The sequence below is a fragment of the Periplaneta americana genome, chromosome 10 (assembly GCF_040183065.1).
Source record: "Periplaneta americana isolate PAMFEO1 chromosome 10, P.americana_PAMFEO1_priV1, whole genome shotgun sequence".
NCBI classification, from domain to species: Eukaryota; Metazoa; Arthropoda; class Insecta; order Blattodea; family Blattidae; genus Periplaneta; species Periplaneta americana.
Window position 1 is genome coordinate 18,237,027 of NC_091126.1, and position 19,946 is coordinate 18,256,972.

The window sequence follows — 19,946 nt, forward strand, 5'->3', positions numbered from 1 at the left end:
GATACTATTATAACAGAAGACTGTCAATCGGCTGAAAATTCTGATGACGATGATGATGGAGATTTAGAAACTACTGTTCCTGAAGTTTCTAACATCTCAAATTTGAATGTTTTCAAGTAAGCATATTTCACCTACCAATTATTTATTACAACAAAAAACAGCAGCAATAATAATAGATGTTCCGCGCCGTAGCGTCGTGGTTTAAGACATTCTGCCTAGGACTCATGTTACGGAATGCGCGCTGGTTCCAATCCTCATGGGGAAAGAAATTTTGTCATGAAATTTCGCCCAGTATATGGGACCAGTGTCCACCCAGCCTCTTGATGCACTTGGGGAGCTACGAAAGGTAGCGAAAATCCGGTTTCGCAAACCAGTTCTAACGGCTGGAGGGATCGTACTATCATACAATACCTCCATTCTGGTTGGATGATCGTCCACCTCTGCTTCAACATGTGAACGTGAGGCCAGCAGCCGGCTAGTCGGTCTTGGCCCTTCATGGGCTGTAGCGCCACGGATTTACTTTACTTTTTATAATAATAGATAATCACTAAGTAAATATCTGGAATAGTAATACTGTTGTTTCGAGGTCCAGAAATGGAAACAAAGTATGGAATAAAAGTCCTGTTAGATTGCATCAAGGGAGGCAGCCAGCACGAAATGTAATGATAATGAAGACGGCTCCAGGTCCAACGCGGCATAGTCTGAGGAATGTAAACACTGTACAGTCAGCTTTTGAATTATTTATGAAGCCCAGCATTTTGGAGAATATTTTGAAGTGGACCAACAAAGAAGGTAACATTATTTACGGTAACAAATGGATAGATCTTGATAGAGAAGAATTTGAGTCCTTTCTTGGCCTGCTTATACTCACAGGAGTGTACAAAGGTCACAATGAGGGCATAGTGAATTTATGGAACATAGAGCATGGCCGACCATATTACAGTTGATGAATAACTGGTAACTTTCAAGGGCAGGTGTCCTTTTCGTCAGTATATCCCCTCAAAATCCGGAAAATATGGCATCAAAGTATGGGCTGCTTGTGATAGCACTAATTACTATGTCACAAACCTGCAAGTGTACACAGGAAGGGGCGAAGACGAACCTAGAGAATCGAATCAGGGAAAAAAAGTAGTATTGGACTTAACTCAAAGTTATTCTTGAGTGGTAGAAACATCACAACAGATAATTTCTTCACAAGTTTGGACCTGGCAAACGAATTAGAAAGAAAACAAATTACTCTGAAAAAATCGCCGTGAACTACCAGCACAATTTGCCATAGCAAAGGGAAGGAAAGCAGTTTCAAGTCTGTTCGGATTCCAGGAATCCGATACGATAGTTTCCTATTGCCCAAAAAAGGGTAAGATAGTGACCCTGCTGAGCACTATGCATTTCAAAGAGGAAATAGCTGAAGATGAAAAAGAAAAACCTATTATGGTACTAGACTATAACGCAACAAAGTCAGGTGTAGACACAATGGACAAATTAGTCAGGACATACACTACAAAACGTATGACAAGGAGGTGGCCCATGGTTATTTTTTATAATATTTTGGATATTAGTGCGCTCAATGCGTTCATAATTTGGCTGGAGTTAAATCCTGACGAAGAAAAAACCAACTACAGAAGAGAATTTATTCTTGAGCTGGTAACATCTTTAGTTCAGAAGAACAGAAGTAGGCGCACCAAAGTTCCTCCTCCTCCTCTTTCAGCACAAGTGCAAAGTGGGGCAAAACGTGGACGATGCCACCTATGTGAACGTCCTGTGGACAGAAAGCCTCCAGAAAAGTCCATAAAATGTCCATCTTTCGTCTGTAAACACCATTCCGAGTTGTTTTGTTTCAAATGTAAGGATGTATAAGATGAGGGCGGAAGGATGGCAAAGTGTAAAATGTAAAAATTTTTATATACATAGCTGTTCTGTTTTCAAGGTAAACATGTGTGATTTTATGCCAGTTCATTAAAACAATTGCATTACTACCGATATATCTCATGTAAATTACTTGGGGTCTATATGACCCCAGCGGTACTCAGTGTAAAAAAAGAAACCTGGTAGTAGGAGGGTTAAACGAGTAAATGTTAGTTTGGTCTGGTTGAGTGTTGGAGAAGGCCGTATGGCCTTAACTCTGCCTTACTTACTTACTGGCTTTTAAGGAACCCGGAGGTTCATTGCCGCCCTCACATAAGCCCGCCATTGGTCCATATCCTGAGTAAGATTAATCCAGTCTCTACCATCATATCCTACCTCCCTCAAATCCATTTTAATATTATCTTCCCATCTACGTCCGGCCTCCCCAAAGGTCTTTTGCCCTCTGGCCTCCCAACTAACACTCTATATGCATTTCTGGATTCGCCCATACGTGCTACATGTCCTGTCCATCTCAAATGTCTGGATTTTATGGTCCTAATTATGTCAGGTGAAGTATACAATGCATGCAGCTCTGTGTTGTGTAACTTTCTCTATTCTCCTGTAACTTCATCCCTCTTAGCCCCAAATATTTTCCTAAGAACCTTATTCTCAAACACCCTTAACCTCTGTTCCTCTCTCAAAGTGAGAGTCCAAGTTTCACAACCATACAGAACTACCGGTAATATAACTGTTTTATAAATTCTAACTTTCAGATTTTTCAGAAGACTAGATGAAAAAAGCTTCTCAACCAAATACTAACAGGCATTTCCCATATTTATTCTGCCAGATTAAATAAATCATTATTATTATTATTATTATTATTATTATTATTATTATTATTATTATTAAAAGAGAACAGGCTAAGTATCACTAAAATTCCTGTGGCTTATGATTCAAGTCTTCCTGGATGTTCAAGGCAAAGCAACATATTTGGGTATCTGAACTTTTTCGTGGATATAGAAACAGCAAAGAATTCGGAGCTCTCTTCTTCTTTTATGATAGAGATGAAATTTAGACGTTCATACATCTACAATAAGACGGATAAATATTTTTAAAATGCAGTAAAACTTACGTGACAATATTCTACAAAGCTACATTTTTAAGCAATTTCTCTCAAAGTAGGCCTATCCCGGACTTTTATTACTTTTTTTCAACTAGTTCAATATCAATGATTTCATACAGGGTGATACAGAAGGCAGTTATGAAATGGGTATAGTATATGTACCCTCACGCTCAGAAATGACAGGACAATATAAGTTATACTGTTTTTGCTGTAAGAAAAATCCTAACGTAAACATGTTTAACCACAATATTTATATCACATTTTTGTTTTAACATGTGAATATAAATATAATGGTTGAACATGAAACTGAAAACCATCAACACACTCCCTCTTTTAACACCGTCATTTAACCCTTTTATTAAATTAATTTCTCAAATTTGACTAATAAAAGTTTTTGCATCTTCTAGATAAAAACAAAGATTGACTTTGGAATATTGACTTCGAAGTTATTATTGGTCAGTTATATAATTATAATTCGCTCTTAATTTTTTTATGTCAAACATTAGCTTGAAAATAGTCATAAGATGTTTTGCTGTGACATACTACAACGCACGTTCATAAACATTTATAAAACACCACTTTATTTGTTTTACACCATCAGAGCTGAACATCTATTTTTAAAAGTAACTGCCATTAGTTTAATATATGGGTATTAAAAATCTAAGTAATCAATAATCACCACTGATAAAGAATACAAAGAAAACTATTTGTCTACAACAGACATAAAATTAACTTAGACTTTTAATAAAAACACCATTAAGAAATAAAAGTAAAAAAATTATTTTTCATTCTCTGATGTATAGTTGATTCAAAACACTGAACATATTAGAAAAAGTGCAATACAATTTATTAGAGATAAGTCTATACTTCGCAACATTTCCTAATTTTGAGCTTTGATACTGAGTGTTTGATTTGGTTGTGGCCCCATTGCTCAAAATATGTTGTTGTATTCTAATGCGAGGGGTTTGACAAAGTCATTTGACCTCTTGCACTCCAATATTTTTCGAAGATATAATCATGGCCAGCCACTGAAGCACAGATTTTGAGGTGTTCCGAATCCATTTCTTGGTTTGAGTTGCACAGTGGGTAGTTAGGGGACTGATATATTCCAATTCTATGCAGGTGTTTGTTTGGCCAGACAGTCATGGCCTGTTGCCAATCTAAATGCAGCTACAGACGATTTTCGTGGTAAATCGGGAATTAACTGTGGATTATGATGCAGAGAGTTCCATTTTTTCCCCTTGAGATTTGTGTTATCAAATTTTGTTTGTTGAAGTCTAAGTATGTAGATTTAATAAATCTTTTCAGAGTAATACGTAGATTTAGTAACAGGTCTGTAAGTAGCAGTGCTGCCCTGTACATAGTGGTTTAATTTTTCTTTGTTCTCTTATAATTTTATTTTTGAATGCGTTTCATATTATGCTTGTCACTATTTATTAATTTTTTTCAGAATATTCTGTTTCCATTGGTCAATGCTCCTTTTGCGTTTTATGCCTTTTTTCACGGGTCTTACCATAATGGACACATCTTGGGTACTTTTTTTGAACTGTTCATGGTACTGAATTCGAATACATACAACTGTTTAACATAGAAGTAGTTTTTTCCTGCGATAATTCTGGACGTCAGTTTATCTTCAAGTTATTAGATTACATTGGAGTCTGGTATTGTTTGCATAAAGTTAGATGACCGGAGTTACAAGATTGAAGAGACCGACTAAAATAACTCCGCCGCAGAGTGATTAACTGCGAATCAGATTCAATTCGTGAGAAGAACACAGCGTACATATTTTGTATTACGCGAACTCAATATATTTATCGGTGTGTCGACCAGTAACATTAGATGTATTCGTGATTTAAACAGGGATATCCGATAACAAACGTTACCAATATCACAAAACAGACACCAGCCAGTATTACGTCATTCCGACTCACTTAGGGACGTGAGCAACAATAAATCAGATTAATGGAGCTCTAACTCCGGATTTTTATTGTATTCGTGTGATTGACAAATATCCCACTAAAACCCTATACCCGCGTAACTTCAGCAGCCCTGACAAGAGATCATCTCCACCGCGGGACAGCAGCTTGGATCAGCGTCCCACCTGAGCTATCCGATCCGGACTTTGTCGGCGACGCGGCAAAATAAGGATAGAGCAACCATCACAACTGGCGCCCAACATAAACCCCACATACAATAAACCGTCGCGAATTGGCGCAACCAACGTGTGGCACACAATAAACCGTCGCAAAAATATTACAAGTGTTTTGGTTTACATCCCCATTATTTGTAATAAAGTATAGCCTACTCTGTAAATAAAAGTTCAATAACTAGTATACCTAATGCATGTTTGTTCAAAATAATACCTGTGACTTCAAAAACATCCCAAGTCCACCTACTTTGTACACCCCTCAACTGTCACAGACGAGACTTACAAAATTCATAATATCTGGGAATATTAACAAAAGTATTACCCATAGGGAAATAAATAATTCCGACTTGCACAAATACTTTTCATGAAAAATAGTTTGTGTCTCCTGCAAAATTTTAGTTTCTGGACTTGGGATGTTCTTGAAATCACTGTTTCAGAAACCCCTCAATCGAGGAGCGTTTTTTCAAAACTCGATAAATGCAAAATTTGAAAAATTGAGTTACACACACCACCCATATAACCTATATGATCTTCATGATACCATACAATCATATCTCTCTAAAGAAGGTATTTGCCTTACTTATAAATAGGGAAACTATGAAGGTTTTTTCAAAACTTGATAAATGATCAGGAATAGAGAAAGCAGAAGTCGATAAATGCAGTAAGTAAAGAAGTATTTCCATTGTAATAATTTTATTCCTTACATTTCATTCAACTTCGCACAGATGCTAATTAATTATTTCTACGAACTGGCGGAAAGTGACTTGTTCTCACTGGATTGTTGACAAGTTTCAGTTTCATTCTTTGAGAGGTTTTCATTGTGAATGTGTTTTTCCTGTGTTAATAAACTGAGTTTTCATTATGAATATTTCTTCGGAGGATTCTGATACTGATATACATGTTGAAGAATGTTTCTTAGGAAGAAAATCAAGATGCAAGGAGAGTCAGCCAAAAAGAAAAATCTGCGAAACTAAAGAGGAACCACAAATAAATTGCAGTCATGGACTTCAGAAGTTAGCTACAAATACCAAAGGAAAGAAAAATTGTAAAGCTGCTGAGCTGTGCTATAATGACATCACATTTCATCATCATGTGACATCTCTAAACAAAACTGATCAAGATAAATTTCTGTTAAAGTTTATGGAAATTTGTACTCCTAAACGCAGAATAGTAGCTACTGAAAATGCCAAGCGGAAGAAGAGAGTTTCAGTAAAATATACCATCAGAAAGAAGAATGGTACATTATTGCCTGTTTGTGCTGCAACTTTTCAAGCTGTTTCTGGTATGTCAAAGGACAGATTGTCTTGCCTGGCTAACAGGTTTCATGAAACGGGGAAAGTGCCAAAAGAAATGCGTGGAGGGAATAGAGTAGGAGAAAAACATAAGGAACTCACTCTTGCCATTAAAAATGATATAAAAAGCTACAAATGTCGAGAAAGTCATCATGGTAGGGGAAATTTTTTTGTGCAAACTGGACTGCTTCCAAATACAAACGAATTTTCTATAAATGTTTCAACTTGTCATTTAAGACTCCTCATACCGATACTTGCTCAACTTGGAAAATGAATCTACTAAAGATAAAAGCAGAACAGGATTTGGAAAAAAGAATGAATTAAGGACAAACTGCAGATTACATAAACTTCGTGCGAAGCAATTTTACAAAATAATGAAAGATGATAATGCATATATCATAAAAATTTGCTTCAACATGTAGAAAAATCAGCCGTTACCAAAGCTATCTGTTAGTGAAGTGTTTTATTCTAGGCAAATATGGCCATACAATCTATGCATCATGATCCATTCAGAAAAGCAGAGGAAAGAGGACATTACATTTTACACATGGTTGGAAACAGAGTCCACAAGAGGGTGTAAACAAGTTGCTTCAGCTTTGTTGGATTTTATGTGTGAACTGGAAAATAAAGTGAAAAATGGAGGGGCCAGTACGATTCATTTGTTCTCAGACTCCTGTAGCAGTCAGAATAAAAACAGTGTCATGATGGCTACACTAACTGCATTCTTGGAAAGAATGCAAGAAATTTTGCAATATTGTACACTTCTTTCCTGTCCGGGGACATAGTTATATGGCTCCGGACAGAGTGTTCGGCAGGATATAAAAAAAAGTTACAGGCGGCAGGAGACCATCACTTCACCCAAGGAATATTACGACTTATTAGAGGAACATGGGACTTTGAATGTGCGAAACAAAGACTGGAAAGACAGAAACCTCAAGGAAAGCTCAAAGAAAGTACTACGGTCAAAACTGCCATTTAAGATGAATAGTCAACGTGTAATTATATATAAAAAGAATCTGGATAATGTTGAAATTTCAGTAACAAGCACTTACTTTGGAGATCCAGTTCAAGTTTAAGTTTTGAAACACAAATCTTGCCATCAGATGATGTTAAATTCGACAGTTCTTCCAAAGAAAAGTGCAGTGAGCAAAGAGAAGAAAAATGATGTTGCAGCTTTACTCAAGTACTTCGAAATAACCGACGATGGAAGGGATTTCTACAAAGATGTGCTAGAAAGCAACTGAAAGTAAAAAAAAGTAATGTTCAAATAAATTTAGATTAGGTAAAAAAATGTTATACAGTTTAGCAACTTCATGATACGTGTTGTTTAGTTTAATGTATGCATTATTGTGTATCTAAAATAAATTATGTAACAATATAAAGGAAAAAAAATGTTAAATTAAAATTAAATTACATAAAAATGTTATTTAGTTTACTTTATGTAATATACTAAAAGTTCAATGTATCCATTATTGTGCATCTAAAATAAATAATGTAAACGTGTATGTGAGAAATCAATAAATACTGGAATTTATGCAAAAAAAAAAAACATAAAAATAGACAAAAGAAACAGGATTATATGAACATCTTTCACTCACTACTTATCATTTACTGACTTTTGAAAAAACCTTCATCAATTGACATCTGATTGCAAATAGTAAACAATAGACTGTAACAATTATAATTGTGCCATTTATTCAAAATAAAAATTATTAGATAGCGATTTTCCGTGACTCGGCCGAGGTAGTTTCTATTGACATCAACTCCAGCTTGACCTGTTCAAAAAGAAGTAAAAAAGCCTTGAAAGAAAATTAATCTGTCAGAGGGGTTAGATAAGTTTCGAAATGATTACAACATATATTTCTTAAAAGGGGATACAATAATACTTGCAGTAAATCTACAATATACATTTATTCTCTCTTCTTGCCAGAGCTAATACGCGAATACCATGCATTTGCAACGTTTCTAACAGAGATATTACATTTAAAAGTGCATAGTGTCACGCGTGAGACATTTAGCTACATGTCAGTATATTTACAATTATTATCTGCCCTAGAATGGAATTTGCAGTATGAAAACTGAGAGAGAGCATCAATTTCCCTATTCCAGCAATGTTAACAGAGTAAGCCCTTGGGTCCAGCAGCCGAACTTGGAGGTACTCTGTCCATATAGAGCTCTAAGCAAAATCTGTATACTTCTGCCATCTGTTGAGATATTGGACAACTAACCACTGCCTTAGACGCAGAATTTTTTACCAAAATGTCAGCCTCCTCATCATATCGCAACTTACGTACCTGGGGACAATTTAAATTTGAATTTCTGGATAGATGTGGCTGTATTACTCATTGCAGACCGTTATTTAAACAAGAGAAAATACTGACTGTAATGAATCTTTATATATTTAAATATTTACTCAGTGTAAAAAAGAGAATAAAAGACTATAGTAATTACAATACCAGGTCCAGTTATCTTCTACTTGAACCGACAGTTCGATTGAATAAATCAAAGTGTTGGCTTGCTTCAATGTCTATAAAATTTTATTATTCAACAAACTATCTTATGAAGCTCATAGTGTTACTTTATCTAGATTTAGAAACGTTTTACGAATTGCTTTTTGATAATCCTTTTTATAATGTGAGTGAATATTTTGAACAAGCATGAACCCTTCACTTATAATTTTAATTTCAATTTTATTTATAATCTGTAGGCTACTTGTGTTTTGTATTGACATCTGTTTTATGCTTATGGCTGTAATTAAATTAAATTAAATTAATATACAGGCTGTGCATAATTGTTGCGAACTCACTGGACGTGTAACAACAAGACAGGAAGGCAGTGACATTGTATGAGGCAGGCATCATAGCTTTTACGAACTTCAGCTTTCGTTACATATTATATCACATATTTTTGTTGCATTTATTCACATTATTAACGTTTATACTGTACAGCATTTCTGTAATTAAGAGTTTGAGTAGCCATGTTAGTAGGGGGGGGACAGAATAAGGAGTATCAAGTTCAATATTGTGAAGTTCTGTACACATTCTACACTCTTTTGTACAGCTGTCAAAAGAAAAAGTGGCCGCTCTCCTGAAACAAAGTTCCCTTCGGGTATCTTCGCTACAGTTCGGAGACAGGCGATGTTACATGTTGTTGGACCACGTTGCCTGATATTTACAGTTATAATTGAACTATACTGTGTGTTATTCGATAGCGTAATGGTAGCGTTCAGGCCTCTTATTCATGAGGTCCTGCGTTCGACCAAAACCTCATGCTTTTTATGTTCTTTTTTGTTCTGTTTTTGAGAGAGACAAACTATACATAATGGCTCCTTTCTCTTTTACGATTATTTTAGCAATTAACATCAGGTTTATTAATATATTTTGCCATGACTTTATCATTATGATATTGTGGCTGCAAATGGAAAGAAAAAAGATTTTATTCTCAATAAAATATCTTTCGTGGCATAAACGAAACAAATTTACTGGCGTCGGCCTTAAAACATTCAAACAATTAAGCGTTCAAAAAACAAAACAAAAAGCCACAATTCAATATTTAGTCTATCTTGCAGTCGAATGGGCATGGAATCGACTAGTCTTCGCAAATAGCGACTGTTCTTAGACACGATATTCCAGGCATTCTGAACATACATACATAAGTGTTCTGTCCGTGGGCAGGTCTTTCACTGCAAACCCAGCAATCTCCTATCTTTCCTATTTTCTGCCTTCCTCAGTCTCCGCATGTGATCCTCATATCCTAATGTCGTCTATTATTCTTTTCAACCAGAGACCCAACCAATTCCTTTTTCTCTTTCTAATCAGTTTCAGCATCATTCTTTCTTCACTCACTTTTTCAAACACAATTTTATTTCTTATTCTGTCTGTCCACTTCACACGCACCGTTCTTCTCCACATCCACATTTCAAATGCTTCAATTCATTTCTCTTCATTTCGTCGTAATGTCCATGTTTCTTCCCCATACAATGCCACACTCCACACAAAGCACTGTTTACATCGCGTAAGCTAATTTAATTTTCTTTTCCAATTCTCTTTATGCTTATGTTTTTTGTGTATAAAACTATAGCCCTAACATACATAATTATGTAAAATAGGATTAACCCCCATTGGAGATACAATAATAATTATTATTATTCATATCGTTATAAAACGATAACAGAATACAAATGATGACTTGAATTTTATTCATATCTCTAAAGAACGATAACAAAATATAAATAACGTGATATCCATAAAGAACAATAACTGAATATAAATGATAATTTGAATATCATTTACATCGCTAAAGAACGATTAAAAAATAAAATGAAAACTTGAAGAAGGCCCGAACCCACGACCTTTCAATCATTAAATAAGCACTCTACCGTTGGTCTATGAGGAACAGATATGGAACACTTTCAAAGTTTCGGAACTGCTTATACAAGCACATGCATCATGTAACATCGTCGTGACACGAAGTGGACTTTGAAAATATTCGCTGTTCACGAGTGCGGCCACTTTTTTTTTTTGACAACTGTACATGTGTAAGCAGTTAATTGGTACATACAGAAGTACGTCCATTTTGCACAAAAAACACAATAACCAAAAAAAAAACTATATTTAACAACCCTGCAGCCTATTATTTTTAGATCACCACGTGTAACAATACGACAAACTCACTAGCCGTGTGCATAAAGTACAATAGGTGATAAGAAGAGATTGAATTCTTACCTCCTAGAAGGGCTACTTCCACTTGTACCAGCGACATGTTCGGGCCTGTAAGAAGATATGTTCAATCTAATATAAGTCATTCTCTGAAGTTAACATTTACGTCCTACACTATACTGACTGGCACCAATACCTGCAACATGACATAAAAGTTTAATAATGACATGTAACTGTCCACTTGGCCAAGATTTAGAACTTCGATATTTTGTTTGACTGGGAAGGCTGTCTGATACATTTTGATGGAGGATAATGCATTACAGGGTGTTTTATAACACTAATTTCCGTTGCTTGGTCCCTCCATTGGTCTGAGAACCTTTTAAACGGAAGTTTTGCAGTAACGTTTATGTTCTGTTCCTGTACATTTCAACGTCGTGATGTCTCCCCATGACAACCACAAACACTCAAACATATACAAGGAGTTAACACAGTGAGAGGACTCTCCAAATAATCTCTAAAGAAGACCTGCCACAGGTCCAGAAATAAACACTATCGCATTATACGAGATATCATGACTTCGGCAATGTAGCAATGGAATAAGTATAGGTAACTGACAAGTTACGATTTTATCATCAGGTGAGAGGGAAAGAGTATGGAGAACTGAGAAGAGAGATCTTCCCTATACTTTTACGTCTAACCACATTCCAGTGTGGTTGTTATCAAAAGACCAACAGATCAGTTTTATTTTCTTACAAGAGTTAGAATTCAACAATTAATCGTAGTTAAACAATTACATAGTGAATCACAAAGATAACCACCAGTTTATTCTTATATTACTTAGGACTTTCGCAGTTATCATGTCAACCACATATATCACTTCATGGTTCTGCACCGTACAATGCCTTTCCACACAAAGCACTTCACGAATCCCTTCCTTAGTTCCTTAGTATTTCCATTTTGTGCAAAACACACAATAACCAACAAAAACTATATGTAACAACCCTGCAGCGTATTATTTTTAACTCACCATGTGTAACAAAAGTACAAACTCACTAGCTCTGTGCATAAAGTACAAGAGGTGATAAGAAAAGATTGAATTCTTACCGTGGTGGGGAAGGCCACTGTTGCACTGGTTGAGCGGCTAGGCTGTAAGAAGAAGACAGTGTTCAATATAAAGTCAGTCATTATTAAATCCGGCATTCTTGTTGAGACGACGTTTTTACTGTACAGCATTTGTGTAATGAAGATTTTGAGTAGCCATGTTAGTAGGAGGACAGAATAAGGATTATCAAGGTCAATATTGTGAAGTTCTGTACACAATCGACACTCTTTTGTACATGTGTAAGAAGTTATTTTGTGCATACGAAAGTATTTCCATTTTGTACAAAACACACAATAACCAACAAAAACTATATGTAACAACCCTGCAGCATATTATTTTTAACTCACCATGTGTAACAAAAGTACAAACTCACTAGCTCTATGCATAAAGTACAAGAGGTGATAATAAAAGATTCAATTCTTACCGTGGTGGGGAAGAATACTGCTGTTGCACTGGTGGAGCAGCTAAGCTGTAAGAAGAAGACAGTGTTCAATATAAAGTCAGTCATTATTAAATCCGGCATTCTTGTTGAGACGACGATTATCGTGTACAGCATTTGTGTAATTAAGATTTTGAGTAGCCATGTTAGTAGGAGGACAGAATAAGGAGTATCAAGGTCAATATTGTGAAGTTCTGTACACAATCGACACTCTTTTGTACATGTGTAAGAAGTTATTTTGTGCATACGAAAGTATTTCCATTTTGTACAAAACACACAATAACCAACAAACACTATATGTAACAACCCTGCAGCATATTATTTTTAACTCACCATGTGTAACAAAAGTACAAACTCACTAGCTCTATGCATAAAGTACAAGAGGTGATAATAAAAGATTCAATTCTTACCGTGGTGGGGAAGAATACTGCTGTTGCACTGGTGGAGCGGCTAAGCTGTAAGAAGAAGACAGTGTTCAATATAAATTCAATCATTATTAAATCCGGCATTCTTGTTGAGACGACGTTTTTACTGTACAGCATTTGTGTAATGAAGATTTTGAGTAGCCATGTTAGTAGGACGACAGAATAAGGAGTATCAAGGTCAATATTGTGAAGTTCTGTACACAATCGACACTCTTTTGTACATGTGTAAGAAGTTAATTTGTGCATACAAAAGTATTTCCATTTTGTACAAAACACACAATAACCAACAAGAACTATATGTAACAACACTGCAGGGTATTATTTTTAACTGACCATGTGTAAGAAAAGGACAAACTCACTAGCACTGTGCACAAAGTACAAGAGGTGATAAGAAAAGATTGAATGCTTACCGTGCTGGTGGAGGCCGCTGTTGTTGCCCTGGTTGTGCGGCTGGGCTGTAAGAAGAAGACAGTGTTCAATATAAAGTCAGTCATTCTCTCAAGTCAACACTAATGTTCTACACTGTACTGACTGGCACCAAGACGTGCAACATAGCATAAAAGTTTAATAATAACCTGTAACTGTCCACTTGGCCAAGATTTAGAACTTTGATATTTTGTTTGACTGGGAAGGCTGTCTGATACTTTTGTTGGAGCATAATGCATTACAGGGTGGTTTATAAGACTAATTTCCTTTGCTTGATCCCTCCATTGGTCTGAGAACTGTTTATGACGGAAGTTTTGCAGCGACGTTTATTGTTCTGTTCCTGTATTTTTCCACCATGTGATGTCTCCCCATGACAACCACAAACACTCAAACATATTAAAGGAGTTAACACACTGAGGTGACTCTGCAAATAATCTCTCAACCTCCCGAAAATTAACTGGAACGGAATTTCAGGTACGAATTCAGATGCACAGACCCTTGTTAATGAATTGATCTGGCGTAAAGATTTCACGCAGGTAATAAATGGTCCGACGCATGACAATGCCCTCTTAGATGTTTACCTACCAAGACCTGTCTCTCTCTTTGTCAACTCTGAAAGTCTTCATAAAATAAGTGATCACAATAGCGTCTTATTAGAAATCTTCTGGGAAAACACAGTAAATCCGAGGTCAAGTCCAGTGTCTGTCTGGAACTTCAACAAAACCGATGTCCATGAATTACAAACGTTTCTACGACAAAAGCATGATGACTTTCTAAGGACTGAAGGAAATATGGAAAATGTATGGCATAAATTTAAGAGTATAATTTTCGAGGCATTAGTAAAATATGTACCTTCTAAAATAATTAAGAAAAATCCGGACCCTGAATATTACACTAATTACATTCGCTACTTAAAGAAAAAGACAAGGCGCGCATTTAGTAAACGTAAACGAAGCCATGAGCATTGGGAAAAATATGTCGAATTAATTAAGAAACTTAAGTGTGAAAAAAGGATAGCTCAGGAAAATTTTCTAAAAACCATTTTAAAAGAAGATGAAAGTAACAATTGGAGACAGTTTTATAATTATGTACGCAGGAGAAAAGGAAAAAATGAAGGAGTAGTGCTTTTACGAAATCAAAACTGAGAAAGTATAACTGATGACAAAGAAAAGGCCGACTTATTAAATTCCCATTTCATTTCGGTTTTCAATAATAATAATAATAATAATAATAATAATAATAATAATAATGATCCCGCTGATAGGAGTGGTTGTGTCACAGACCGTGAATATGAACCAAATTCGACATTCAAAATAACTTCCAAAGGGGTTAGAGAGAGACTAACGAAATTAAAAAGTCGGAAGTCTAGAGGACCAGATAGTATTGCTACAGAGATTCTTAAATTAGGTTCAGAGGCCATAATTCCATACTGAATGCGTATATTTCATGTTTCCATAAACAATGCAGCTATTCCATGTAACTGGAAATCAGCTATAGTGGTACCCATACATAAAGGTGGACATAAATTAGATGTCGGAAACTACAGACCGATTAGCCTTACATCTGTCGTATGTAAAGTCATGGAGCATTTGATATCTGATTATATTCGTCATGTTCTAAATGCGAAAGACTGGTTTTACAACCACCAGCATGGTTTTAGGGAAGGCTTCTCATGTGATAGTCAAATTACGTCGCTGGTTCAGGATCTAGCTGAAGAGGTAGATAGAGGCGGAAGAATCGATGCAGTTGTGATTGATTTTTCGAAAGCATTTGATTTGGTGCCACATGACATATTAATAGATAAGTTAAGTAGGCTAGGAATAGATAAGAGAGTGGTGCTATGGATCCAAGAATTTTTAAAAGGTAGAACCCAGAGAGTTAGAGTAGGTCATGAAATATCGGAAATTGGAAATATAAGTTCAGGGGTGCCACAGGGCAGCGTTCTGGGTCCATTAATCTTTAATAATATACGTAAATGACCTATGCCAGAATATTACATCAAATGTGAGGCTATTTGCAGATGACTGCATTGTCTATAGAAAGTTAGAAATAATTCAGATGTAGATGCTATTCAAACAGACTTGAATAAAATTTATAACTGGGCATTAATGCATAGGATGAAAATAAATGGTTCTAAAAGTAAATCTATAACATTTTGTAAAACCCGAGAGGAAACTAGTCTTAATTACGAATTCAGTGGTGTTGTAATTCCACAAGTACAATGTTGTAAATACCTAGGAGTGTATTTAAACTCCAAACTTTCTTGGGGAGAGCATGTTGATAATGTTACGGGTAAAGCATGGAGGGCACTTCACTTTATTATGAGAATCTTGAGAAAGGCTAGCCCCAAATCGAGGGAAATAGCATATCTAACGTTAGTGCGACCGTTAATGGAATACGGAACTACATGTTGGGATCCCTATAGAATATATCAGATAAATTCCTTAGAAAGAATCCAGTATAGGACAGCTAAATTTGTTAAAGGTAAAAGAGAAGATGGAAACAATACGATAAAAGAACTTAAATGGGAAACTTTGGAAAACAGACGTAGGAAAACTAGAATAACATCATTGTATAGAGCACATCTAGGTCAGAAAGCATGGGTAGACATAACGGCTCGGTTAGAAAAGCGATCATGATTTTAAAATCAAATGTAGGAAACAGAAAACGGATGTAGGTAAATTCTCATTTTTAAATAGAACTATAAATGATTGGAATGACCTACCTGCAGCGGTCTTTGAGGGCTGTCCTTCCTTAAGGAGATTCAAGAATAATTTAAAAAGTTGTGTATAAAGTGCAAATTAAAATTAAGGCGACATTTAACATTTAATTTTTTAAGGTAACATGTATTTATTTAGCCTGACGAGTTACTCCCTTGGTTTGAATTGTAAATTATTTAAAAATGGCGTGTAAGAGGGTCTTAGGCTAGAAATGTTTAGTTTAAATGTAGTTCTGCTTATAAGTACAGTATGCATAAGGGTGTAATTACTTGACTTATTTGAATTCTTGTGTCAGTGAAGCGAGGTGAGTCAGTGAAGTTATGGTTTTACAGTGCAGTGAATAGTTCCGATCAGTGATAATTTATAGCGTCGATGAAATGTGTTCTATAGTGTCAGTGAAATGTGTTACAGAGTGTCAGTGAAATGTGTGCTAAAGTGTCAGTGAAATGCGTCATAGTTCCACTACAGTGAGTGAGATGAGAATAAAGTGAAGACTATTGAAACTTATGTAGGGCCTATACATAATAATGTAGGTTGTAATGTAAAATTAGGTATATTATTTATGTTTTATTATTATTGTGTGAAATTATTTTGTGTACTCTTATTGTATTGTGTATAAAATTGTAGGCCTATTGTGTATTGTATAATTGTATTGTGTATTGCTTATCATTTCTTTATTGTGTATTGTTTATATTGTGTATACCACTGCCACCAGGTGCATGCCTACTTGCAGTGTAAATAAATACATACATACAAGAAGAACTGCCACAGGTCCAGAATTAAACAGTATTACGCATTTCATTCGCATTATGCGAGATATCATGAGTTGGACAATGTAGCAATGGAACAAGTAATGCTCACTGAGGAGTTACGATTTTATCACCAAATGAGAGGGAAAGAATATTGAGGACTGAGGAGAGAGATCTTCCCTATACATTTTCGTCTAACCGCATACCAGTATGGTTGTTATGAATTGACCAACAGATCAGGTTTATTCTCTTACAACAATTGGAATTTCACAGTTAATGGTTGTTAAACAATTGCATACTGAATCACAAAGATAGCCACAAGTATATTCTTATATTACCTAGAACTTTCGCTGGGGTTAATCATGTGAACAACATAAATCATTTCATGATTCTGCACCGTACAATGCCATTCCACACATAGAACTTCACTAGTCTCTTCCTTGGTTCTTTTCCCTGAAGCCCAAAGAAGATGCTCCTTTTCCTATTAAAACTTCCTTTCCCATTGCTATTCTTCTTTTGGCTTCTTGGGAGTAACTCATGTTACAACTTAAGTATTTCTCTGCCTATTCTACTGCCTAATTTGAAATTCGCAGCACGTTTACCTCCTTTATTTTTCTTTTAATAACCATGGTGTTCGTTTTGTGTGGATGTATCATCCCATATTGCTCAGAGCTGTCCTTTAACTTCAGTATAACAGAATAAGAAATCTAGTGGTGCTGGTACAGAGGTGTGAAAATTATTAGAATAATCTTAATTTTAAAGGTTGTTTAATAGTTCCTTCACAAATATTAATTGAATTGATGAATATTGGTATATATTACTATATTGATATAGGATATATTTCCTACTAACAATGCCGGAAAGCATTGTTGTGCATTGGTATTTTTCATATTTTACAATTGTTATGGGAATTCAGAAATGATTATATTATGTTGGCGGAATTGGAAACATAAAAAATTATATGCACAAAACAGATGTATACGTTCATTTGAACCTTCACAACAATGTAAACTTAATGAACAATTGAATCACTGATTGGAAAAGGGAAGAATGTCCATGCACCTATGTTTTGAGAAAACTAAGAAAAACTTATTAACACAATATTGTTGCTACAGCTTTGTAATGCACTACAAACTTGTAGAACTAAGTTCTCTGAACTGTATGGTGCGTCGTTTCAGCGCATTCGATAAATATTTTTGAATCCTTCCTCTTTTGAAGTTGGACTTTCTTCCTTTTTCCAATAAATTAAAAATTCTAATGAGTAATTTGCAAAGAAACTCAATTAAACACAGGTTTAATCTGCTATTTATTGTTAGTTAAATTTCTATTGTTAACACAGTGTGAATATTATTTAATTTCACTCAAACATCTTAAAAATTTTATAAATTGTGCTGTTGTATTATAAATAATTTTAATTAACAATTTAACTACTAATCTTCTCCATCGGATTGGATAGGATTTCTTGTGGGCAATTGAAGAATGTTGTTATAGAACTCTTAATACTCTGATGGAATATATTTAATTATTTTGTTAACGTCTTGCAGCTTCTTGGGATGTATAGGAACTTTGGAGTCCTATGCCATATTTCTAGGAGCAGAGGTGTTCTTCTTCCCTTAAAGTCTGTATGTCTTGCGATTCAATCCATCTATCCATTCCAAAGAAACGACATAGCCTGGGGTTTTCTGTTTATAGGTCAAATGCCGGCAGTTAGAAAGTGAAAACTTTTACTTCATGTGACTATTTAGAGCAATTTAAGATTCTTTTTAAGAAGTGTGGCCACCATTCTTTAACATCAATGATATCTTGATGTCCAACAATCTTGACTTGAAAAGCATTCTGTGTTTTTCTTGAATTAACTATCATCTCAACATACTGTTTCACAGAGTAGATTCTGTCTTTTTGTATCACTCTTTTTATTACGGTGAAATCCCTTTTGCCCTTTTGCACGGGAGGAACGAGTGACTTCGTACAGGATAATAGTGCTGAATTATCTGAAACTTGGCAGTCATTGTTCGATACATAAGGCAACGTACAACAGTGTTATTGTCCACAACTGTGAAGTAACAGCGCGTCTGGCCGCGAAACCAGGTGGCCTGGGTTCGATTTCCGGTCGGGACTAGTTACCTGATTGACGTTTTTTTCCGGTGTTTTCCCTCAACCCAACATGAGCAAATACTGGGTAACTATCCGTGTTGGACCTTGGACTCATTTCACCGACATTATCACCTTCATCACATTCAGACACTAAATAACATAAGCTGTTGATAAAGCGTCGTAAAACAACCTACTAAAAACAGTGTTATTTCGATTCTGTCCGCCACAAGGATCACTAAACACATGTAGTTCTTTCACTGAGTCAATTTCACTTATGTAGTCATTGGGAAACGTGCAGACTTCAATGGGGCCTTGATTAGCTTGTCCTTCATGGTAGCAATAAAACTGTGCTGTATTGTTTTCCTGGTTATGGATTCCAAATACAAAAAGCTACAGTTTTCTTAAATAGAACATTTCCTGTACAAGAAGACAAGAAAGGAGAACATTTTGCATAAGTCGAACACTAGGTCGACTATGTCATTTCTTTCATCACGTAATTTTATTACCTCTCGTTGTTTTATTTTATAAAATTTTGATGCTCGTCGTTTGTGAACTAACAATTCTGCGAAAGCCATCGTTTTGTATTTTCATTAAGAAAAAGAGATTTAATTTTGGCGTCTTTGTACAGGTGAATGTTCTATCAGTGCCATTAGATACACATTTCCTCTTTTTAGTTTTACCATCGTATAATGTAGTGATTATTTCCATCTGGTCTTCATCTTTAAAATTTTCAAAACACCTTGTGGAACAACAACAATAAAACAAACACCAATCTGCAGCATATATTATATGTTCACAGAAATATTTAACAGTAGAAATATATCCAAATAATGTATAAAACATACCATATCTTTCTTTCATGATGGACCAGGCAGTTTTGCTGGCACAACTCCTCCTTTTGAAGTTACGTATTATTTTCCCAAG

General features: G+C 35.4%; 1 protein-coding gene across 4 annotated transcripts in view; it reads right to left on the reverse strand.

Moving 5' to 3' along the window:
- The window catches only part of LOC138707505 (acidic proline-rich protein HP43A-like), a 308,063-nt gene that overhangs the window by 17,182 nt on the left and 270,935 nt on the right, over positions 1-19,946 (reverse strand). The window contains exons 11-16 of one of the 4 annotated variants that reach the window (XM_069837018.1): positions 13,444-13,488; positions 13,019-13,063; positions 12,594-12,638; positions 12,172-12,213; positions 11,134-11,178; positions 8,104-8,184 (exon numbers count right to left, since the gene is read on the reverse strand). In XM_069837018.1, coding sequence (XP_069693119.1) covers positions 8,169-8,184; positions 11,134-11,178; positions 12,172-12,213; positions 12,594-12,638; positions 13,019-13,063; positions 13,444-13,488 — 238 coding nt within the window. In that variant the 3' untranslated portion in view covers positions 8,104-8,168. Of the gene's footprint in view, positions 1-8,103; positions 8,185-11,133; positions 11,179-12,171; positions 12,214-12,593; positions 12,639-13,018; positions 13,064-13,443; positions 13,489-19,946 lie in introns of those variants that run through there. The other 3 variants (XR_011334245.1, XR_011334246.1, XR_011334247.1) reach the window with 3 other exon arrangements.